Source organism: Sapajus apella, unplaced genomic scaffold (assembly GCF_009761245.1).
Source record: "Sapajus apella isolate SASKATOON/1434 unplaced genomic scaffold, GSC_monkey_1.0 scaffold33, whole genome shotgun sequence".
NCBI classification, from domain to species: Eukaryota; Metazoa; Chordata; class Mammalia; order Primates; family Cebidae; genus Sapajus; species Sapajus apella.
The window spans coordinates 5,689,642-5,713,352 of NW_022436973.1; the positions used below are offsets into that span (position 1 = coordinate 5,689,642).

At 42.4% G+C, this 23,711-nt stretch overlaps 1 protein-coding gene and 1 long non-coding RNA gene across 2 annotated transcripts in view; both read right to left on the reverse strand.

The window, feature by feature from the left end:
• LOC116562712 overlaps positions 1 to 9,768 on the reverse strand; it is a 16,703-nt gene extending 6,935 nt beyond the window's left edge. Inside the window, exons 1-2 of the long non-coding RNA XR_004274073.1 lie at positions 8,008 to 9,768; positions 1,840 to 1,842 (exon numbers count right to left, since the gene is read on the reverse strand). This is a non-coding gene — a long non-coding RNA (uncharacterized LOC116562712). The remainder of the gene's footprint in view (positions 1 to 1,839; positions 1,843 to 8,007) is intronic.
• The window catches only part of CTNNBL1 (catenin beta like 1), a 177,802-nt gene extending 157,295 nt beyond the window's left edge, over positions 1 to 20,507 (reverse strand). The window contains exon 1 of the mRNA XM_032294987.1: positions 20,312 to 20,507. Within this exon, the coding sequence (XP_032150878.1) occupies positions 20,312 to 20,341 (30 nt within the window). The 5' untranslated portion in view covers positions 20,342 to 20,507. The remainder of the gene's footprint in view (positions 1 to 20,311) is intronic.
• Between the last annotated feature and the right edge of the window lie 3,204 nt (positions 20,508 to 23,711).

Sequence of the window (23,711 nt, forward strand, 5' to 3'; positions counted from 1 at the left end):
GTCCAGTGAGAAGAAAGGTATGTAATCAAGTAATTCCAACAGAGAATGACAGGCAGAATAGACTTGCAGGCAAGTACAAGGTAGAGTAATCGTAGGATTCTGCTGCAGTTTATTCTTAAAGGTCCCTTCTTCTTTTTTCTTCCCCTCCCCCCCCTTTCTTCTTTCTTCCTTCTTCTTCTTGTTCTTGCTCTTCTCTACTTTCACCTACTTTCGGAAGAAGTCTCCACAATCTACTTACTGGGTATCTTTGGGCAAGTTACTAAACCTCTGTGAGCTTCCTTTCCTCATCTGCAAAATGGAACTAAGAATACTGACTTCCCAGGGTTGCCTTTAGGATGAGATGGGATAACATACATAAATGGAACAGCACAAAGCCTGGTTCTCAGTGGACTTTGACATGGAGTAGATCCCATCCCCTTTGTTTTGTTCTTTTGGCTGGGTTTCATGGGATGGAAAAAACATATATTCTTTTATTTCACTAAAAGGAAAAATTTCAAGGCTGAGTGCAGTGGCTCACGCCTGGAATCCCATCACTTTGGGAGGCCAAGGCGGGCAGATCACCTGAGGCAGGGAGTTCAAGACCAGCCTGACCAACATGAAGAAACCCCATCTCTACAAAAAAATACGAAATTAGCCAGCTATGATGGCGCATGCCTGTAATCCCAGCTACTCAGGAGGCTGAGGCAGGAGAATTGCTTGAATCCAAGAGGTGGAGGTTGCAGTGAGCCAAGACTGCACCACTGCATCCAGCCTGGACAACAAGAGTGAAACTCTGTCTCAAAAAAAAAAAAAAAAAAAAGTAGGAAAATTCCCATGCTCCTCCATAAGCTGCTTTGCACTCACTTCAATTCAGGAACATGCCATCCCTGTAAGTGGTGCCCTTCTCATAAACACAAAGTCAATCTGTCAAATGAAGGGCAAATCTGCCATTAATGCAGAGGCAATACCTTAAGGCCAGCTGCACATCTACCTCATGCTATTATCTAACTAGGCTTGGTGTCATGCTCCTGAGAAAAACTATGCTCACCACATTCAGCAATCAGAAAGTTCACACGGTCAGAGGTGCCTCTGCCTCACACAAGGTGAAGCACAGCTAAAAATTGCTTTTTTAATTAAAATAAGACTTCCTTAACCGCCTGCTGACAATCAGACAGTTAACCAGTCTCCATCCTGCTCTAATGGTAGTTTCAAGCACTCAGAGAAGGGAGGGGGGAAAAATTATCAATTTAAACAAAATGTTTAATCTTCTAATTATGGGACAGGCTCCAAGAGAATGGGAAGTGATTTGCAATCTTCATTATGGAATCCCCACGCAACCACTCGCACAAGTCACGTTAGCCAGAGGCACATGCCATCTTTTTCTCCCACTGAGCCTTCTGTGTCCTTGCAAGTTCTATGGGAATGGAAGAACTCTTCAGTCCAAAAAAAAAAAAAAAAAAAAAAAATGAGGTAGAGGTAGAAGCATACAAATTTCTGTCTCCAAATTTCCAAGTTCATCATGCTGAGTGAGGTATAAGGATCCCCGGTGAGGAGCCAGGGAGATAATATTCAGTGACTTTACACTGGCAGGCTTAGCAGCCTGAGGCCCTTTGAAACTTCACAATCTTATAAAAACTGCCCAGCTCAGGTGGTGCTTAAGTCATTTTTTAAAATTTGCTGAAAAGTCCTGTCATCAGCCCTAAGAGATGCATTGAAAATTAGGGTGATGCCCACCAATGGCACCTCTGGTCGGAAGGAAATCTGCTCCTCTGCAGATAGGCTTGCATCTTTGCTAATTCATGTTATCTCTGGCTGTTCAGATCTCTATGTGCTAACTCAGGAGAAAAAGTCCCTGCCAACCAACTCTGACAAGTTCGATGGCAGAACTCCCACTGGAGATCCAGCAGAGACAGCAAAGCCAGGCAATTATTCCCTTTCATTAGGGACAGTTCTTTTTAAGTTTGGGTGTTTTGTATTTATTAGTATTATTTTGAACACAAAAAGTAGCCATTCACAATCGCTGCTCAATACAGTCACTTACACAACTGACAGAAACTGTCATCTCCCCATAAGCCAACTGAAAGAGATGTGCTGGAAGCAACCAGAAATGGTTGTTGTCCCCTTAATTACCCACTGTAATGTAAAACCAGACATGGAGGGGATGGCCACAGCAGATGTGGGCAAAGCGGCAGCGATATTTAATCATCACTTCAGACCATCTGCAACTGTTTTGCAGAAGCACATCAAGTTTATAGGTTCCAAAGCTTCTCTACAAGTTACCAGGTGCTGAGGGTCAGCTGCATTGTCCTCAGGCCACGAGGGGCTGCTTTCTTCATTCTCTCCAGGCCAGGGCGCTCAACAAAAGGCACCATGCCCACATTTTCTGAGCCAAGCCTGGCACTAGGAGAGAGCTGCTTCTTGATTAAGCCAAAACACAGATTAAATGTTTAGAAGTGGAGATTCTGAAAACAACCTAGGCGGGAAAGCAATTATCGCAGGGACAGCACAGCTTCAGCTGTGGCCCTCTGCAGCACAAGGGTGAATTCCACACCCTTCAACAGCTAAGTTGGCCAGAATGCTCCTCTACAATTCTTCATTCTACAGATGCAGCGATCTTTTAAAACATAAACAAAATTGTGTCACTCCACAGCTTTAAACCTCTAATGGCTTCCTACTGTGCTAGGAATAAAGTTCAAAAATGTTAGGATTCTCCCTCCTCCCTGCAGTTGACCCCTCTGTCCTTATCTCAACTGTCCCCCCTTCACTCACCAAGCTCTGGCTGTACATGACAAGTCTGTTCCCACCTCAGAGTTTTTGTTTTGGCTTTTCCCTTGATCTTCACTGCTAGTCCCACAGCTTGTTATATGTCTGGATCTTTCTCATTGTTTAGTTCACAGCTCAAATGTCACCTCTTAAAGAGGCCTTCTAGAACCTTCCAAATTAAACAGCCACTGCTCCCCCATCACTCTATTACATCAGTCTATTTTTTTTCCTTCACAATCCTATTTGAAATTCTCTTGTTCTTGTTTATCTAGTATGTGTTTGCTTGTTTAGGTACTGTTATTTATTGTCTGTCTTGTGTCCCCAGATCTAAGTTCCATAAAGACAGGGGCTACAACTGTCTTGTTTAGCTCTCTATTCCCAGTGTCTAGTATAATACCTTACATTTAGTAGGCATTTAATAAATATGTGCAGAATGATTAAAGAACGACAGGTTCAATATGGAGCACTAATCCAAATGAAATTCACTAACCCCCCCAAAATTTCGATTGTCTCACAGCCTGACTAGGAGCATATGTATCAATGCCCTAGAAACAATGGTAAACATCATCCTATTTCCTCACCAACCCCTGGTGAATGATGAAGAAACTATGGCAAAGAGAGATAAGACTGAGATGGAGAACTCACAGACTGTCAAAGCTGCAGAACTGGAAAATCTGTAAGCTTCTCGGGCAGGGTTTTGCTCAAACTGTCCTTTCACACAGGAAGATCTGATGGGCCAGATAATGGGCTAGGGCCAAAAGCTGGGTCTTAAAGGTCCAACGAGGGTAGGGTACACCATATGAGGCATACTGTATGTGGCAGCTCCAGTCCCAACCATGCAGTCCTTAATAATGGACTCTGGGTTGGTAGCCAGAGAGCACATGTAAATACCAAGCCTAAAGAAACTGGTGTGTAAGTTGGAGGGATGGGAAAGGAAAGGTAGGATATGATAGAGTCAAGAGTCAGGAACAAGACAAGAAGTGAGCAGAGGCCTAAACTGGTGAACAAGCAGACAGGGTCTCAGGTGACTGATACAGTTAGATTCCATGGGCCTGTGGGTGTGTGTATTTGGATATAAGGCTGGCTAAAAGATACGGGGTTAAGGCAATCAGACAGGTAAATGGCTACTCTCCAGAAAGATAAGCAACCATGAAAGAAAGGGGCACTCCACAGAAGGCCAGGGTAAGCCCCTATTTGTGAACTAGTTTCTCTTAAAAGACTCATGATTAGTGGATGACAGTAATTGCTCAGATGTTCTCTAGTCCCCAAGATGGCAGTGGGGGGCAAACAGATGCTGGAGGAAAAGCTGCATCGAAAATAAACGACAACTCAGGCTAAAACGATTTCTAGTATCTCACAGACTTTGGGTGTCTAGCAGCAGAGCTCTAAAGTTTTGTAGTTCATCCAAAAATGACCAAGAATAGTAATGCTTCATTCATTCAACCACCTCTACTTTTCAAAACCATTAAAAGAATGGGCAAGAAAGGCCTCAGAGGTCAGATATCTTATCAAACAAGCACTAAGGAGTGACAGCTGACACCAAGGAAGAGCATGCAAACTACACAAAGTAGGCGCAAGAACTCAAAATCCCTACTACTCCAGAGTACAGGAGTAGAAGCGTTCCACATTTCAAAAGGTCATCAGAGAATCCAGGCACAACTATCCTGTACTCATACTGATGCTCCTGAGACCCAGTGTGTCCTACTGAGAAATGCAAGAATGTTTATGTTTTAGAAAGATCTCCATACTAAATGATGACAAATACTTGTTTTGCACATGGGAAAGAGGAAGCTTCAACATAAACAAAGCACTGCATTTTATCACCAAGTAGTTGGGGTCCTAAAGTGATTTCTTTCTCTGGGCTCTCTGGTTTACCTGTGTGTACAAAGAGGAAGGTGGAATAGATCATCTCTTAGGATGCAACCTGTTCTAGCACTCTAACACCACATAAAAGCTTCAGTTACCTAGAAAGTCTGCTTCTGAAGAGCACCCCATATTCCCAAGACACCAGAAAAATAAGGGGTTAGTACAATTCAATACAACCTGTGCCACCTTTTTAAAAAAGGAACCTCATTATGGGTTTCTTTCAGCTACAACCCTCAAACAACACTAATGTCTTTTTCTTGTCCTGCTTTATTGCACGTTTCAGCATTCTGTTAGTCCTTTGGCATCTCTACCTTCCCTTGCTCAACAGAGGGACTCCTGGCCAGAGCCCCCGTTTCATGTTTCAGCTTCTCTGTGAATAACCATGTAACCATGAGATGCTTAAAAGTTCCCCTCATCATTAATCCTATTACAGAAGCACTGATGTTGAGAGCAAAAGACAATTTGTTTCTTTTTATGCAAAGATGCAAAGAAAATCACATTCCAACATTATATACCAGCAGAGGACTGATGTGCTGCTAATGTTTAACTATCAAAGATCGCAAAAGAACTTTTAAACTCAAATGCTCTTAACTGGAAAGAGAGGGTTCAAATAAAGAAATGTAATCAACCTTCAATTTTATGTATTAACAGAATGAGCACATGAATAATGCCAAACATGAAGCTAGAATCTGCAATAAAAATAATAATGCCAAAAAAAAACTGTTCACTAATCAATCATGCCTGCTTTCAGAATAAAGTCAGATATATTCAGAGAGAAGCATCATGATACTTTGCCTGGTTTCAACTCCTTCTTAGTTCAGTGCCTCTAGATATTGCTGGGTAGCTAGTTGAAAGGAAGTCCAAAGAGGCAATGTAGATAATCTGCTTACAAGCAGCTGATAATCCAAAATGAGTTAAAAGACAGAAAGGCACTGCAGTAGTCTCACTAGATCCTTCACTGAACTCCAGGATGAAGACAAGCTAATTTCCATTTACCAACCCACAATGGAGCTGGAGTTCTAAAGTTTAGGCTAAAACATTTTCAGATCAGTCACTGCTGGAATTCTATGGAAACTAGTTTTGAACTACAAGCATACCTCATTTTTACCCCCTTTGCAGATACTGTGTGTTTTACAAATTGAAGATTTGTGGAAACCCAGCATCAAGAAAATCCATTAGCTGGGCACGGTAGCTCACACCTGTAATCCCAACACTTTAGGAGGCTGAGGTTGGCAGATTGCTTGGGCCCAAGAGTTCGAGACCAGACTGGACGATATGCCAAAACCCCATCTCTACAAAAAATACAAAAATTAGCTGGGCATGGTGGCACACACCTATAGTCTCAGCTACTCAGGAGGCTGAGGCAGGAGAACTGCTTGAGCCCAGGAGGTCAAGCCTGCAGCAAGTTGTGATCCTGCTGCTGCACTCCAGCCTGGGCAACAGAGCAAGACCCTGTCTCGAAAAGAAAAAAGAAAAGAAGAAAAGAAAAGAGAAAAGAAAAGTCTATCACTGACATTTTTCCAAAATCCTATGTTCACTTCATGTCTGTGTCACATTTTGATAATTACTGCGATGTTTCAAACGTTTTCACTATTACCGTATCTGTTATGATAATCTGTGAGCAGTGACCTTTGATATTACTACTTTGTTTTAAGGCACCACAAACCATGCTCAAGTAAGACGGTAAACCTAATCAATTAAACGTGTGCATTCTGACTGCCTCAACCAGCTTCTCCCCTTTCTCTCTCTCCTCAGGTCTCCCTATTCTCTGAGACACAACAACACTGACATTAAGTAATTAATAACCCCACAATGGCCCTAAGTGTTCAAGTGAAACTAAGAGTCTCACATCTCTCACTTTAGATCAAAAGCTATAAACGATTAAGCTTTAGTGAGGAATGGATGTTGAAAGTTATAATGGGCCAAAAGCAGGGCCTCTTCTACCAGACAGAAAAGTGTGAATGCAAAGAAAAAGCTCTTGAAGGATATTAAAAGTGCTACTTTAGTAAACATATGAACAGTAAAAAAGCTTTATCATTCTAAAAAAGCTAAAGAGCCTTACTGCTTATATGGAGAGTCTTAGTGCTCTGGATAGAAGATCAAACCAGTCACAACATTCTCTTGAGCCAAGCCTAATCCAGTGTAAGACCCTAACTCTCTTCAATTCTATGAAGGCTAAGAGAGGTGAGGAAGCTGCACAAAAAACGTTTGAAGCTAGCAGAGGCTTATTTAAGGCTTAACGAAAGAAGCCACTTCCATAACATGAAAGTGCAAGGTGAACCCAGAAGTGCTGACATAGAAGCTGTAGCAAGTTAATCAGAAGAACTAGCTAAGATCATTGATGAAGGTGGCTACACTAAACAACAGATTTTCAATGTAGACAAAATAGCCTTCTGCTGGAAGAGAGGCCATCTAGGATTTTTCACAGCTAGAGAGTCAATGCCTGGCTTCAAAGCTTCAAAGGACAGGCTGATGCTCTTGTTAGGGGCTAATGCAGCTGGTGACTTTTAAATTGAAGCCAATGCTAATTCACCATTTGGATAGGGCCCTTGGGAATTATGCTAAATCGACCCTGCCCGTGTTCTAGAAATAGAACAAAGCCTAAATGACAGCACATCTGTTTACAGCATTGTTTACTGAATATTTTAAGCCCACTGTTAAGACCTACTGCTCAGAAAAAAAGGGTTTCTTCCAAAATATTACTGCTCATTGCCAATGCATCTGGTCACCCAAGAGCTCTGACAAAGATGTACAAGAAGATTGTTAATTATATGCCTGCAAACACAGCATCCATTCTGCAGCCCATGGATCAAAGAATAATGTCAACTTTCAAGTCTTATTACTTAATATTTAAGAAATGCATTCATAAGCCTATAGCTGCCATGGATAGTGATTCTTCTAATGGATCTGGGCAAAATAAATTGAAAACTTTCTGGAAATGGATTTATCATTCTAGATGCCATCAAAAACATTCATGATTCATGGGAGGAGGACAATACATTAACATTAACAGTTGTTTAGAAGAAGTTGATTCCAATCCTCCTGAACGTCTTTGAGGGGTTCAAGATTTCAGTGGAAGAAGTAAATGCAGACGTGGTGGAAACAGCAAGAAAACTAGAATTAGAAGCAGAGCCTGAAGATGTGACTGAAATGCTGCAATCCCATGATCAGACTTGAATGGATAAGGTGTTGTTTCTCATGGATGAGCAAAGAAAGTGGCTTCTAAAGATAAACTCTACTCCTAGTGAAGATGCTATGGACATTGTTGAAATGACAACAAAGGATTTAGAATATTATATGAACTTAGATAAAAAAGCAGCACGGTTTAAGAGAACTGACTCTAACTCTGAAAGAAGTTCTACTGTGGTTAAAACGCTGTGAAACAGCACAGCTTGCTACAGAGAAATCTTTCATGAAAGGAAGAGTCAACAGAGGGAGCAAACTTCATTGCTGTCTTAAGAAATTGCCAGTCACCCCAACCTTCAGCAACCACCACCCTAATTAGTCAGCAGCCATCAAAACGAGGCAAGACCCTCCATTTACCAGCAAAAAGACCACAACTTGCTGAAGGCTCAGATGATGGTTAGCATTTTTTAACAAAGCATTTTTATATTTTGGTAGATTAAAAAATAAAAAAATAAAAAGAATTTTAAAAAGGCATTTTTAGTTAAAGAATGTACACTGTTTAGATGTAATACTATTGCACACTTATTAGACTGCAGTATAGTGTAAACAGAACTTCAATATGCACTGGGAAACCAAAAAATTCATATAACTTGCTTTACTGGAGTAGTCTAGAACCAAATCCTCAATATCTCCAAGGGATGCTGATATTCAGCTGAAATACTAAAGAGCTAACTGGCTGACCTTGGAGAAGGTAAAAGGAGTATCAGAATTCCTACTACATCTTCTCCTAATTCCAATTTCTTTACAGCTATACAAGACTCAGACCAAACCCAACCATTTCCTTTAGGGTGCTTAGTGGGGGGAAAAAAAGACAAAGGAAGGAGTAATTTGTAAATGAGATTTCCTGGCGCTAGAAAATAGGAAAACTGAGATATCGTAGTAATACTCAAGAGACCAGGGGAAAAGAATTACTGTGGTGATGACATAATTCTTGATATCAACGACTGCTACCTGTGGTGGAATAAGGCTGTATTTTAACCTACTGTGAACATTTCTATACTGTGGCATGTGTGGGTAACAAACTGTTCTCATTTCTTTGTACAGGATTCTAAACCTTAATCTCCAAGGGACCCATGACCTTAGGAATACTGAGGCAACTTTGTAGAATTTTTTTTTTAAATCTGCCATGTTGCTATAGCATGTGTGTTATTAGTAATAAGATAAATAATGAAAATTAATGGCTAACACTTACTGTCAGGCACTGTACTACTTAGAACTATCCAAAGTGTCTCATTTAATCCTTTATTTTTAAAAAAGATGGTAAAGCAGAAATATTTTAAAAGATGGTTACATAGAGATAGACACTATTATACAATCTCTATTTTAAAGATGAAGACCTGAGGCTTAAAGAGGTTAATTAACTGGCCCAAGATTCCACAGTTAGCAAGTAGCAGAGCTGGGATTCCATTGCAGGCAGTCTGACCCAGAGTTCGTGTTCATGCACTACACTAAACATTAAAGGATGCCTACCAGGCACACTCAGAAGGGCAAGTGCTTTGAAGTATTTTCTCCAACAGTGCTGACAAGCTATTGTGAACCATCCACATTCTCCAATGAAGTCATTTTTATATAGGAAAAGTTTTCTATTGGGCTAACTTTATACATTCAATCCCTCAATTTAAACAATGACAACTAGTGAGAGACTGCAGAAAGGTGTGGCTGTTTTCATCAAGTTCACCTGCAAAATTAGCAAGGCAACTTACTAAGAGGACCAAGGAAGCTATCTCCAAGGAAGCTGAAATAGGTGGTACTGAAGTCTATGACGAAAGAAGAGTGTTCTCTGTTGGCCTAATAAAGGAAATAAACCCACATTCACCATGCCAACACAAGATCCACACTGATAAAAGTAAGACCACCCAGGAGGCTACTTATTTTACAAAGTCTCTTTTTTTGAGACAGGATCTAGCTTTGTCACCCAGGCTGGAGTGCAGTGGTGTGATCACCGCTCACTGCAACATCAACCTCCTGGTCTAAGCAATCTTCCCACTTCAGCATCCCCAGTAGCTGGAATTACAGGCATGCACCTCCATGCCCAGCTAATTATTTTTTTTATTATTAAGAGACAAGGTCTCACTGTGTTGCCCAGGCTGGTCTCCAACTCCTGAGCTCAAGAGATCCTCCCACCTCAGCCTCCACAAGTGCTGGGATTACAGGTGTGAACCACTACACTCTGTCAACAAAGTCTTAAAAGTCTAAACTAAGGTGGTGGTGGTTGGAACAGAAGGGAAGGGATGGAGAAAAGACTCCTGAAGATGCAGCCCTTCCTCCATAAAGCCTTTCCCAACTTCCCCGCGGCAGAGCTGCTTGTGCCTTTGTGCCACCACATCTTCTTCACGGCTCCATAACAGCACTGACACTCTACCTGGATTTCAAATCTGGGGTATAGCCCCATTAGACGGCAAGCTCCAAGAAAGCAAAAACTGTGAGTTGATCATTTTCATATCCTAACACCTTCTTTATTCCTGACAGAGAAGCAGGCTCTGTGTTCATGAGCTTGTACAATCCATGAAGAAAAGACCCACGGCTGGGCACAGTGCCTCACACCTGTAATCCCAGCATTGCGGGAGGCCAAGGCAGGCAGATCACCTGACGTTGAGAGGCTGAGACCAACCTGACCAACATAGAGAAACCCTGTCTCTATGAAAAATACAAAATTACCCAGGCATGGTGCTGCATGCCTGTAATCCCAACTACTTGGGAGGCTGAGGCAGGAGAATTGTTTGAACCCGGGAGGCGGAGGCTGCAGTGAGCCAAGATCGTGCCACTGCACTCCAGCCCGGGCAGCAAAAGCGAAACTCCATCTCAAAAAAAAAGAAAAGAACCTTGTCTTTCATCTTTGAGCCCTTTTATCTTTGAGAAACAGCTCCAAGGCTCCTTTCAAGTCTGCTGAACGTCAACACCCCCGACTAAAATGCAAAGTTGGCCATGAGGATAGGCAGGGGAGGAAGCAGAGAATTACGTGATATCTGAACATCTGGCCAGAATGTTCAGTAGACACATGAAACATTAATCAGGGATAGTGAACTTAGAGCTGTCTGCAAAAAGGTGCTGAAAGGAGAAGAACGAATGAGTTCTTCTAAAATGATGAAGAAGATTCTAGTGAAGAGTCAAGAATAATGAGGCCCAAGAAAATCTCTGGCAAAAGATAGCACTGACAGCTTCAAGAATGTAGGTTTTGGACATTCTACAAAATAACCGACCAGTACTCTTCAAAAATGAAAGACAAGGGAAGACTAAGGAAATATGACAAACGTTACGTGGGATCCTGGACAGCAACCTGAAACGGAAAAAGGACCAGTAGTGAAAACTCTGATGGCATCTAAATTAAGTATGCAGTTACTAGTATTACATGAATATTGATTTCCTAGTTTTGATCTTTATATAATGGTTATATGTTAACTTTAGGGGAAGCTGGATGAGGAATATATGGAAAGTACTATTCTTATAATTTTCTCTAAGTTTAAAATTAATTCAATATAAAAAGTTAAAAAGCAAATAACACAGGTTTTGTAGCACAGGTGGCAAGACATAATAATAAGAGAAAAATGATTAAGGAACTGAAGTATCAGGTGTGAACACAATTTTCTTGAAGTCCGACATGAAAGCACGGAGATGCAGGCCAACAAGCTAGATGCAGTAGAGCAAGGGCTTTCCAGCAAGGGAAACAACCAAGGCATATTGGAAGGCATGTCCCAGTTCATTCAATCATTAACAACCACGTATTAGACATTAACTACAGCTGAGATGCTCTGCTGGGCACTGGTCCTCGCCTCTAAGTCTACAGTTTAGTAAAGAATGTGTGTAAGGAGGCATGTAAATATAATGTGTTTCGTAAGCGTGAGAGGAATGGGCCAGAAGAAAGAGAAGATGAGAAGAATGCAAAGAGAGGAAGTGAACTTGAAAAAAATCACTCAGGAGATGAAAGAGAAAAACAGTCTGAAATGTTATCAATGCGAATAGTTCTGTATCTGTTCTGGTCCTCCTTATCTGTTATAGTCTCACTGCTAACAAAAAGTAACTTCAAAATGTACTAAACGGACATGAAAAAGAGCCTATATAAAATGGCTTCATGATTCGAATCATATTCTTAGGGCTACAGGGAAGAGGCCTTCACAGAATGGATGTATTTGACCACCGGTGTTCAGATTTTTGTAATGTTTCTTATACACACAGCAACAACAACAACAAAAACCCACAAAACAGAAAAGCTCAATTACAAAATTACAACTACTACCTTATGAAGCACATAATACAAATGATAAACTCACACAGGAAAATATAATGCTTATTAAAGCAACCTTGAACTAGTCTTTTATATACCTACTAGGTTCGTGGAAAAAAATAAAGTATGACAACTAGTACTATCAAGATTGTAATAAAACTGGGGCCAGGCATGGTGGCTCACACTTGTAATCCCAACACTTTGGGAGACTGAGGCAAGAGAATAACCTGAGTCCAAGAGTTCAAGACCAGCCTGGACAACACAGGGAGACCCTGGTTCTATTTTAAAAAAGAAAGAAAAAAAAAAGATTGTAATAAAATTGGAATACACACATACTGTTAGCACTGTGAGCTGATCAAGGATTCATTTCATGTGAGTACTAGGTAGTGTCACACATCTATAGCTGAGATAACCCCCATCCTCTCCAGCCACTCCTTACTTTTTACCCATTGCTGCGTTTACCCAATGCTCTGAACATTTAAGTCCCCTGCTTTTGCTCTTAATAATCCCAGTCAAGAACCACTGTCCCAGGGTCCTTTACCACCCACAGAATTCCTACCCATTCATCAAGGCTAGGATTCCAGTGTTATCTTCCTTTTCTTCAATGACCAAACCACATCCATCCCCATCAATAATACATCCCCTTTCCATACCTAATCGTTCCTTCCACTGTGCTCCCATAATACTTTTATTCATACGGTTAGTTGTTTAAATGTCTGTCTCACTCCTTACATTATGAATTCTTCTTTAAGGTCCATGCTCCATGTCATAATAATTTTAGTACCTGTAATACTTAGCATAGGAGATCGCACATGGTAATTACTAATGACACATGGGAAGGAAAAAAATGCTACATGAACAAAGAGCTTCACTACAATGTTATCTCCAAGAGCAAAAACCTGAAAATCACCTAAATATCCAATTATGAAAGAACAATTTAGGAAAAATGGTCTATCACTCAAGCAAAAAGTAGGCAAATACTAAAAATAACATGAAGGCTATGTAGCAACACAGAAAATACTCCTGACAATGTTAAATTAAAAACATAGAATATAAAATAGTATATATGCAATAGTTCCAGCCCCGCAAAATACATAAGGACTGTGGAAAGAGAAAAACACTGACTGAATGAGGGTGATACAGTTTTCCTCTTCTCAAGTATTTCCTTTAACACTGTTTCTATCACTTTATTATCATTTAAATTTTTATTTCAAAAGAAAAAAATAAGAGGAGGAAAGGAGCAAGTTTAGGTATTTCTGCAAGCCCCTGCAATCCAAGAGATATGCTAAGATATTACTGACAGATGGCAAGAGGAGTGGGTGTCCGCAGTATCACCAAAACCAAGGGTCCCTGACCCCAATTTGCCTCAAAAAGAATACCTCTCATGTCACAAGCTGCACTAAATGTGAATTCTTCATTGAAAAACTTTGGAGGCAAGAACTTTTTCCACACATCTGTAGAATCAGAATTAATGAGAGTGCCCTGGAGTTCATACACGCACCTATGCCACCAGAAACTTCTCAGCCAAGGCACTGCTGGGCACACTTCTTGATGAGATGTCTAAGCCTGAAGGCATCACAAAAGTACATTTCCATATTGGGAACATAACGGGTTTCCTCTTGAAGACTTTTTCCACCACCTCCTGCCCATATTGTAATTCTCCTGTCTTCTCAAGTGAATAGTTAACATATGTCAAGGATAGATGGCACACACTGAGGCACTCAGTGTCTATCTCTATTACTTGTAGAAGAACCAATCTCAGCAGAAAATTGGAATCTTCCCACCAAGTTGCCCAACGTGCCCTCTGAGGTAGGCAGCAAGTACCCCAAAAAATGTTAAATACTTTTAATAATCATTTCTGGACACTACATGATATTTTTCCTGGTTTAGTTTCTAAATTTTAGAAACGGCATACATCTTAGTTTCTGAATTTTGGAAATGAAAAGAACCAGAAGTCATATCGACCAGTTTCCTCATTTTACAAGTGACTGGAAAAAAAAAAAAAAAATGTATAGAGTGGGAAAGTGACTTGTCCTGAGTCACCCAGATAAGTAATGATAAAAGTGGGATTAAAACCCAAATCTCCCAGATTCTCGGCCCCACTCAGTCTACCACATGAAGCGTTTTTTATCCCTTGAAACCTCTGGAGCCCCTGGTCTAAATAATTAGTACCACAGAATTTTTAAGCTAGAAGGGGCCTCAGAGAGAGCCGTTACTTAATCCCTTCATTAGGCATATGAGGAAACTGAGGCCCAGAAAGATTAAGTGATACGCTCTCAATATGTTGAATGGCAGGGAAAAAATACAACTTAAGCTCCCAAATCTGCAAACCAAGGCCCACAAGAGGGGAGGAGAATGTCTTGGCTGGGGGAAATTTTTAAAGGAAGGTAGATCATTTTAGACCAGGGAATCACAGAGCTCAGCATCAGCATCACCTGCGATCCAGTTAGAAACGCCGAATCTAAAGTCCCACAGGAGACTGAATCAAACACTAGGGATGGGGATGCTCAATTTTGTTTCCTTACGTCCCCAAGAAGCAAACTTCAGTGGTCATACTAAGTCTACTCTGTAAACGATAACTATAAACAAAGGCTCATAAGATGTATGCATTCCTCTACATGGGACTATACCTCAATTTTTAAAATGTTCAAATCTGAAAACAAAATGGAAAACTACATCTGGTTGTTCAGTAGGTTTCACTTCAGTTCTGGCCCTGCTCCTTACTGACTGTCTGGCTTTTGGTAGGCAGCTTGACGGCTCTAGCTTGAATTTCCTTTCCTGGAATACAGGCATGCTGCCTACCTCAGAGGCCACGTTGAGAATTAAATGTGATAATTCGTCTGAAAACACTTTGGTTCTGCATCTGGCATATAGCAGGCAGGCAGTACAGCACGGTGGTTAGGAGCTCCAACTATGAAATGAGACTGTCTGGGTACCCTGGCCTTGCCATTACCTGGTTAGATGCCTTAAGGTAGGTCAGGTGGTTTTTCTGTACCTCAGTTTCCTCATCTGTACAACAGGGACTATGATCTAGCTGCCAAGATCCAGGATAAGGAAGGCAAGTAGTATTCTGTAGTTCAGGAAAACAGTACCTTCCTCACAGGATTGTTAAGAGGATTTAGATAGATCATGCTGGTAAGTAAAGCATCTTTCATGTCTATACAATGTCACAGTTTTCAAGGTGGGGTGGTTTTTTTTTTTTTTTTTTTTTTGGAGAAAGAGTCTCACTCCGTCACCCAGGCTACGGCACAGTGGCACGATCTCGGCCCAGCACAACCTCTGCTTCCCAGGCTCAAGTGATCCTCACTCCTCAGCCTCTACAGACACACACCACCACACCCAGCTAATTTGTGTACTTTTTGTAGAGACAGGTTTTCACCATGTTGCCCAAGCTGGTCTAGAACTCCTGGACTTAAGCAATCCACCTGCCTCGGCCTCCCAAAGTGCTAGGATTACAGGAGTGAACAACCACACCTGGCCTCAAAGAGCTTTTGCATCCATAAACTCATGACTTTCTACAAGAGGATGGGTGTGGCTGATTATGAACTAGATTCCAGACTGTACCATCTTTTAGGAACAGGAAGAGTGGACCCGGATCTTACAAAAAGGAAACTGAATGAATGGCATATGTAGGAAATGAACAGGGCTGGAAATAAGACCAGGATTCTGAGCTACAAGCCAGGTGGTATAAGGAAGCCAGGGCCTGAATAAGGTCTGGAAGTGGATTTTGGAACCAGTGCTGCTTTCCAAGCCTTAGACCATGATTCCAAATTTGTGTTCCAAAACTTAGCCTTGAATTGAGGATATTTCGCTGAGCAAGGGCCTAGAACTGGTTTTCGGTGCCTAAAGAGTGGGCCTCTCACCTCTCGAATGGCTCTGGCCAGTCAATTAGCCAAAGCAGGGGACCCGCAATGGGGAAGAAGATGCTTCTGGCAGGCCAGCTGGACATAAGCACGCCAGCCCTAGGCTGGCAAAATGAAGGTGCTCTCCAGTAGCAGATTCAGGAGGCTTCAGCCCTGTCACCAGGTTCAGTTCAGTGTTGTCAACCTGAATTAAATGAGTTCTACTATGGTAGTTCCTTATTGTACAACCAACATATTTGCATTTCAAAACTCTTAGGTTGAACTCTCAGATACAATAGAAAATGTAAAGGCCAAGATCCAGGATAAGGAAGGCAAGTAATATTTTGTAGTTCAGGAAAATTGACCTGTGGAGACCCCAATCTACCTGTAGGCTGGCTAGGCACATTTGCTCTTGGTGAGGGGGAAAGGGGTCAGATTGACCCAGCAAAATACTTTTGGAATAACACAGTAAACAAATGTTTATGATCAGGAAACAAAGCTACTTAGATTGGAAACCTTGAGGTACATTTCACTTGTGTGAATCTGGACACTTTTTTATTCTGTATACCTATTTCCTCATCTTTAAAATGAAGGTTCCTATATTAACATATTAATATATTAAGTATTGTCATTAAGATTAAATGTGGTGCCGGGTGCAGTGGCTCACGCCTATAATCCCAGCACTTTGGGAGGCCAAGGTGGGCGGATCACGAGGTCAGGAGATGAAGATCATCCTGGCCAACATGGTGAAACCCCGTCTCTACTAAAAATACAAAAAATTAGCCAGGCATGGTGGCACACACCTGTAGTCCCAGCTACTCGGGAGGCTGAGGCAGCAGAATCGCTTCAATCTGGGCGGCAGAGGTTGCAGTGAGCTGAGATTGCACCACTGCACTCCAGCCTGGAAGACAGCAAGACTCTGTCTCAAAAAAAAAAAGATTAAATGTGATAAGATGTATAAACATTAAAGATAATGAGACTAAGATTCTGGTTTCAACTCTGGCCACCACCTTGGCCCACAACATCAGGTGAGTCCTTTTATCAGACTAAGGTTCACTGTTCATCCATAAACAAGTGGGTTGAATGAAGTTACCTACAGTATTTCTCAAAATAAAAGGCAAGGTCTTTATCATGGTCCCCAAGGAAGGCCTACATAGTCTTGTCATGTGCCTAAATCTTGAGCTTTGTCACTTACCATTCCCCTGCTCACTTCCCATGTTGCAGCAACATCGATCCTCTTTCCGGTCCTCTAAGAGGCTGCACCAGCTTCTACCAATAGCCTATGTCTGCACTTGCTATTCTCTGTGCCTCCATCATTCTGCCCCCTTCACATAACTGGCTCCCTCTCAGACTTCAGTCCTTTAGTGTCCTTCCTTGACCACATTACATAAAGTAAAAGATCCTGTCCCCAACTCCCAGGAGTTATTCTCTACAGGAGTGCTGTCCACTAAAAATACAAAAAAAGCCACAAGCAAAACACCTACCTAACTTTACATTTTCTAGTAGCCACATTTTAAAAGCTTTTTTTAAAGGTAACATTAATTTTAATAATATATTTTCTTTAATCCAATATATCCTAAGTGGTATCATTTATTCAATGTGTAATCAGCATAAAAGGTAAGATATTTTACAGTATTTTCATACTAAATCTTTGAAATCCAGTGTGTATTTTACACATGCAGCAGATCTAAGTTAGAAACGAGTCACATTGTTAAGCGTTCAATAATCGCACGTGCCTAAAGGCTACTATACCAAGCAGCGCAATTTTATAGCATACTCTACTATATTCCCTTCCTAGCACTTACCACAATCTGAACGTTTACTTAGTATCTTGTAACTTCCCACCAGACGCTCCACAAAAGCAAGAATCTTGCCTTTTATTCAGTGTTATATACCCAGGGGATAGATTGCCTTGCACACAGTAGGTGTTCAATATATATCTGTTAAGCAACATAGTAGGTGTTGAGCAAATGAATTTTTTTTCTTTTTTGAGATGGAGTCTTGCTCTGTCGCCAGGCTGGAGGGCAGCGGCCTGATCTCAGCTCACTGCAATCTCCACCTCCTGGGTTCAAGCGATTCCCCTGCCTCAGCCTCCCGAGTAGCTGGGACTACAGGCGCACAGCACCGCGCACAGCACCACACCCAGCTAATTTTGTGTATTTTAGTAAACATGGGGTTTCACCACGTTGGCCAGGATGGTCTTGATCCCCTGACCTCATGATCCACCCACCTTGGCCTCCTAAAGTCCTGGGATTACAGGCGTGAGCCACCAAGGCCAGCCTTTTCTAGCTTTAATGGGCTAGCTATTCTAGAAATTCCAAGCAAGCATACCACTTATTCAACAACTTGCCTAGTTCCCTTTGTCTTTCACTATCAATTAAAGTGTCTTTAAAAGAAAATTCTCTTGGCTCTATAGCTCTCCATTGCTTAATTGTTCTTTCCTATGATGTCTTAAGTGTCCGGGGTCAATTTCTTGTATGTTGGCTGAGGGAGTGGTGTGAAAATAATTGCTAATATTTACTGAATGTTTACTTTTTGGCAAGCATTGTCTAAGCACTTTACATTTCTCAGCAGCTTCACAACTGCCCTGGGAGGCAGCTACAGTACTGTCATTTTCCCCCCATTTAAGATGAGGAAACCAAGGCACAGAGAAGTATTTTGTTCAAATTTATAGCAGCCAGTTAGTAGCAAAACAGAGATTGCCAGCAACCTAGGTGTCCAGACTCACAGCTCTTAATCACCTATTTGTGACTGCAGAGCTGTCCAACAAAAATGTAAGTTGAACTACCTATGTGATTTTGAACTTTCTAGTAAACACATTAACAAGTCAAGAGGAGCAGTTAAAATTGGTTTTAAGGCAGAGCATGGTGGCTCACGCCCGTAATCCCAGCACTTCAGGAGGCCGAGGCAAGCAGATCACTTGAGGTCCGGAGTTCAAGACCAGCCTAGCCAACATTGTGAAACCTCATCTCTACTAAAAATACAAAACTTAGCTGGGTGTGGTGGAGCATGCCTGCAATCCCAGCTACTCAGGAGGCTGAAGAAATGCTTGAACCCGGGAGGCGGGGGTTGCAGTGATTGTGCCACTGCACTAAAAAAAATTGGTTTTAAGCATATTTTATTTGCTGGGTGTGGTGTGTGGTGACTCACACCTGTAATCCCAGCACTTTGGGAGGCCAAATGGTAAGATCACTTAAAGCCAGGAGTTTGAGACCAGCCTGGGCAACATAGCAAGACCCTGTCTCTACAAAAAATTTAAAAATCAGCCAAACATAGTAATGCCCGCCTGTAGTCCTAGCTACTCGGAAGGATACCTTAAACCTAGGAGTTTAAGGCTACTGTGAGCAATGATCGTGCCACTGCACTCCAGCCTGGGCGACAGAGCAATATCCTGTCTCTAAATAACAATAAAATAAAATTTTAAAAATTATGCATATTTTATTTCACCCATTATCCAAAATATGATCATTTAATCAATATGACCAATAACCAATGTAATTATCAGAACGATCACGTAATCAATAGAAAAATTTTACTTTTTTCATACTAGTCTCCAACCTAAATGTAACTTCACACTTACAGTACTTCTCAGACTAGTCACATTTCAAGCATTCAACAGCCTACGTGGTGGCTACCACACTGGGTAGTGCAGCTCTATTGCCCCTCACAATGAGCCTCCTATGGAATCAAAGCGGGGGACAGGGGGAGCCTTTGGGGTGGAAGTCAAGACACCGGAGCTCAAATTCCAGCTCTTTGTTTCTGAGTGACCGAACAAATCCTTTCTGCTCTCTAGGTCCGGTACAGTTTCCCCACAAGTATCCTAGGCAACGGGGGCCCTGAGCAAGATTCCTAGAAACTCATTCCATGCTAGAATTTCCAACATCTCCTCCAAATCGCAGTAAACACAAGCACAGCTTTCCACACTTTAAAACCAGCTTTCATATCCATCAGTTGGTACAGTCCTCAAACAACCCTACTAAGGCAGCTATTAGTGTCTCCACCACATAGATACAAAAACCTGGTTCAAAGAGGGGGAAATGACTTGTCCAAAAGCCACCCAGCCAGTCAGTGGAGAAGCTGGAGCTCAAATGCAAGAGAGATCAGTGCGCTCCCACCATGACCACCACCATCGCCTCAATGACTGGGGGGACATGAGAGCTGAGAGGACATGGTTGGGAAATCAGGATAGCCTGGGGTTTCAGAGGAGTTTCAGGGAACCAGGCCCCCGGGTGAGGAAGAAGAGGTGAGGGGCTCACGTCTTGAGAAGGGACGAATCGAAAGGGCCCTGGAGGGCCTAGGGAGGAAAGTAAAACGAGGGGCTAGGACCCCGGGTGACTTGAGAAGTTAGGGGGCCCGGGAGTGAGACGAAAGGAAGTGAGATGAAGGGGCTCTGGCCCCTGCAACCCTTGCCCAAGTAAGAAGGCGGTCGCTCGGCCCTCCCTGCCCCTCATACCTGGTAGCTCAGAAGTTCGCCCACGTCCATGGTACCCGACCCAGCAAATACGCCGGTTCCCTCCACTCACGCCCAGACCACGGGCCCGTCTGCCGTGGCGCCAGCCACACTGCCGTAAAGTGCGGCGAGCGGGGCCTCAGAGCCAATAGAGCAAAAGTGCGCGCGACAAACGAGCAGGCCACACAGCGGTAAAAGGCCGCTCCGCCGTAAAGTGCGCGGCATTTGGAACGGTGCTGCTTCCGCCTGAAGCCTGAGGGGGCGGGGAAAGGGGCGGAGACTTAGAGGAGGGACTGGAGGAGAAGAGCAGAAACCGAAAGAAACCAAACTTGATTGTGCGCCCCCTGTGTTCAGAGTGAAGTGCCGGGTGTTTAGCGTGCGCTCTCAGTAGTTTTCAGTGACTTGTCCTCAATTCACAGAAAAGGAAACTGATGCTCCCAACTGCACCATCCAATACTTGAACCCAGTAGCCACGTGTGGTTACCGAGAGCTTGACATATGGCTACTCCAAAGTGAGATGTGCTATGAGTGTAAATAAAATACACACCAGATTGGGTCAAATAAATATATTATAAAATGAATTTTACCTGTTTCTTTTTACTTCTTAAATGTGGTTAGTACAAAATTTTAAATTACACATGTGGCTCTCATTTGTGGTTTCCATTAATTTCTATCAGACAGGGCTGGCTCAAAATGTGACTTGTTCCAAGGCTGTACAACTATTACTGGCTGAGAAACTGTTGCATCACATGTCCCTCTCTAGGCTTCTGTCTATTCATCTATGCAAAGTCTGACAGTAACTAGATGAACCTGGTGCTACCCAGGTGATATAAAAGGTTTCTGGAGGAGAAAGTTGCCCATAATTGGAAGAGAATCATTCAAATTGTGCATCTTAATCTCCTGGGACTTAAGGCTCCATCTTCAAAGGAAATTAAACCTTCCTCCATAAGCCCTGCCCTTTATATTTATAATTATATTTATATATTGTATTATATTTATGTGCCCTTCATAGTTATAATTTTGGTCCCCATCCCAACTCCACTGTCTCCAATTATACAGAAATTATTCTTATTCCTCAAAGTGACAAATCCTCTCCCCTTCTGCCTAGCCATCAGACCCACACCTCATCCAACTCTCTCATCCTTCGTGTCTCAAATGTCACTTTCTTAGAATGGCTTCTTCAACTCACCCTCAGTCAAAGTAAGCAACCTCTCTCCTCGTTATTCTTTACCGCGTATACATCTCAATCTGTAATTTTGTGTTTAATGCTTGACTATTTGTTTCTTGACAGCCTTATTTACTAGACTGCAAGCTCCATGCAAGCAGGACGTGTGTATGTCATGTTCACTACTGTATCCTCCAAGCCTAGTACAGTGCCTACTAGAAGGAGAGGTTTCATAATGGGCTTTGAGTGCCAAGGTAAAGAGATTGGATTTTGGCCAGGCGTGGCTGGGCGTGGTGGCTCACGCCTGTAATGCTAGCACTTTAGGAGGCCAGGGTGGGCAGATCACTTGAGGTCAGGAGTTTGAGACCAGCCTGGCCAACATGGTGAAACCCCATCTCTACTAAAAAATACAAAAATTAGCCAGACGTGATGGCACGTGCCTCTAATCTTAGCTATTTGGGAAGCTGAGACAGGAGAATCTCTTGAACCCAGGAGACAGAGACTACAGTGAGGTGAGATTACACCACTGTACTCCAGCCTGAGTGACAGAGCAAAATCTAATTCAAAAAAAAAAAAAAAAAAGAGATTGGATTTTATGCTAACAGTATAAGGAAAGTTTTAAACAAGGTAGTTTTGTGATTTTGTTTGATCCTTATGGTTTTAAAGGATCACCTATGCAGTCTGCATGGAATTGAGTTTATTTGGGTGTCTTTTCCCCTCCTGCTTATATTCTATAAGAATACATAGACTGTGCCTTGTTCGGTAAGACGGGAGAGAGTAATGGTGAGGGTGTACCCTTTGGACACAGACCCCTGTGATCTAGTTCATGGTATGTTGATGTCAGCTTGTATAGACAGGCTTACAAAAGCCCATGGTTAAATTTGCAGGAAACTTGCAAGCTGATTGACAACGGGATGATAGCTTGAAATCAGCCATGCTGGGAGTATTTATACAATGTAAATCAGCAAATACTACAAATCAGGGTTGCTACTGTTGTTGTTTTTCCAGAGAGCCATCTGTAAGGTTTTTTGTTTCTTTGTTTGCTTTTGAAACAAAGTCTCGCTCTATCACCCAGGCTGGAGTGCAGTGGCGGGATCTCAGCTCACTGCAACCTCCCCCTCCCAGGCTCAAGCCGTCCTCCCACCTCAGCCTCTCAAATAGCTTGGATTATAGGTGCACGCCACCATGCCTGGCTAATTTTGTTGTTGTTGTAGAAACGGAGTTTCACCATGCTACCCAGGCTGGTCTCAAACTCGTGAACTGAAGCAATCCACCTACCTTGGCCTCCCAAAGTGCTACGATTACAGGCATGAGCCACCACACCCAGCCAAGCCAGTTGTTAAAGTGTTTTTGTAGAGGCCAGTTCTAAAACATAGAATTATAAGGCAATCAGGCCGGGCGCGGTGGCTCAAGCCTGTAATCCCAGCACTTTGGGAGGCCGAGGCGGGTGGATCACGAGGTCAAGAGATCGAGACCATCCTGGTCAATACGGTGAAACCCCGTCTCTACTAAAAAAAATACAAAAAATTAGCTGGGCATGGTGGCACGTGCCTGTAATCCCAGCTACTCAGGAGGCTGAGGCAGGAGAATTGCCTGAACCCAGGAAACGGAGGTTGCGGTGAGCCGAGGTCGCGCCATTGCACTCCAGCCTGGGTAACAAGAGCGAAACTCCGTCCCAAAAAAAAAAAAAAGAATTATAAGGCAATCTCCTATGAGAACCAGGTTTGGTGAGCACCCTGGACTGGGGATAATGTGTTCTGCTAGAGAAGGTTTACCTGAGGAGGTATCATCTGGACTGGGGTTTAAAGAGGAAGAAGAGTTTACCAAGAAGACATGGTGTGGAATGGTGACCCAAGCAGAGGCAACAGCATGAGCAAAGACACGGCGGGTCTTATAGACAGAGCTTAAATGTGTGGAAGAAATGGTGGAGAGCAGGCAAGAGAGGTTGGCTAGGAAAGATCAGGTTGGCTAGGAAAGATCTTCCACACATTTTACGTTCTTATGGACAGAGCTTAAAATGTGTGGAAGAAATGGTGGAGAGTAGGCCAGAGAAGTTGGCTGAGAAAGATCATGAAGAGGGTTAACAGATTCAGCAAATAAAAATACAGGACACCCAGTGAAATCTGAATTTCAGATAAACAATGAATTTTTTATAAATTTGTCTCATGCAATATTTAATAACACACTAAAAATTTTTTGTTGCCTATCTGAAATTCAGATTTAACTGGGCATTATTTA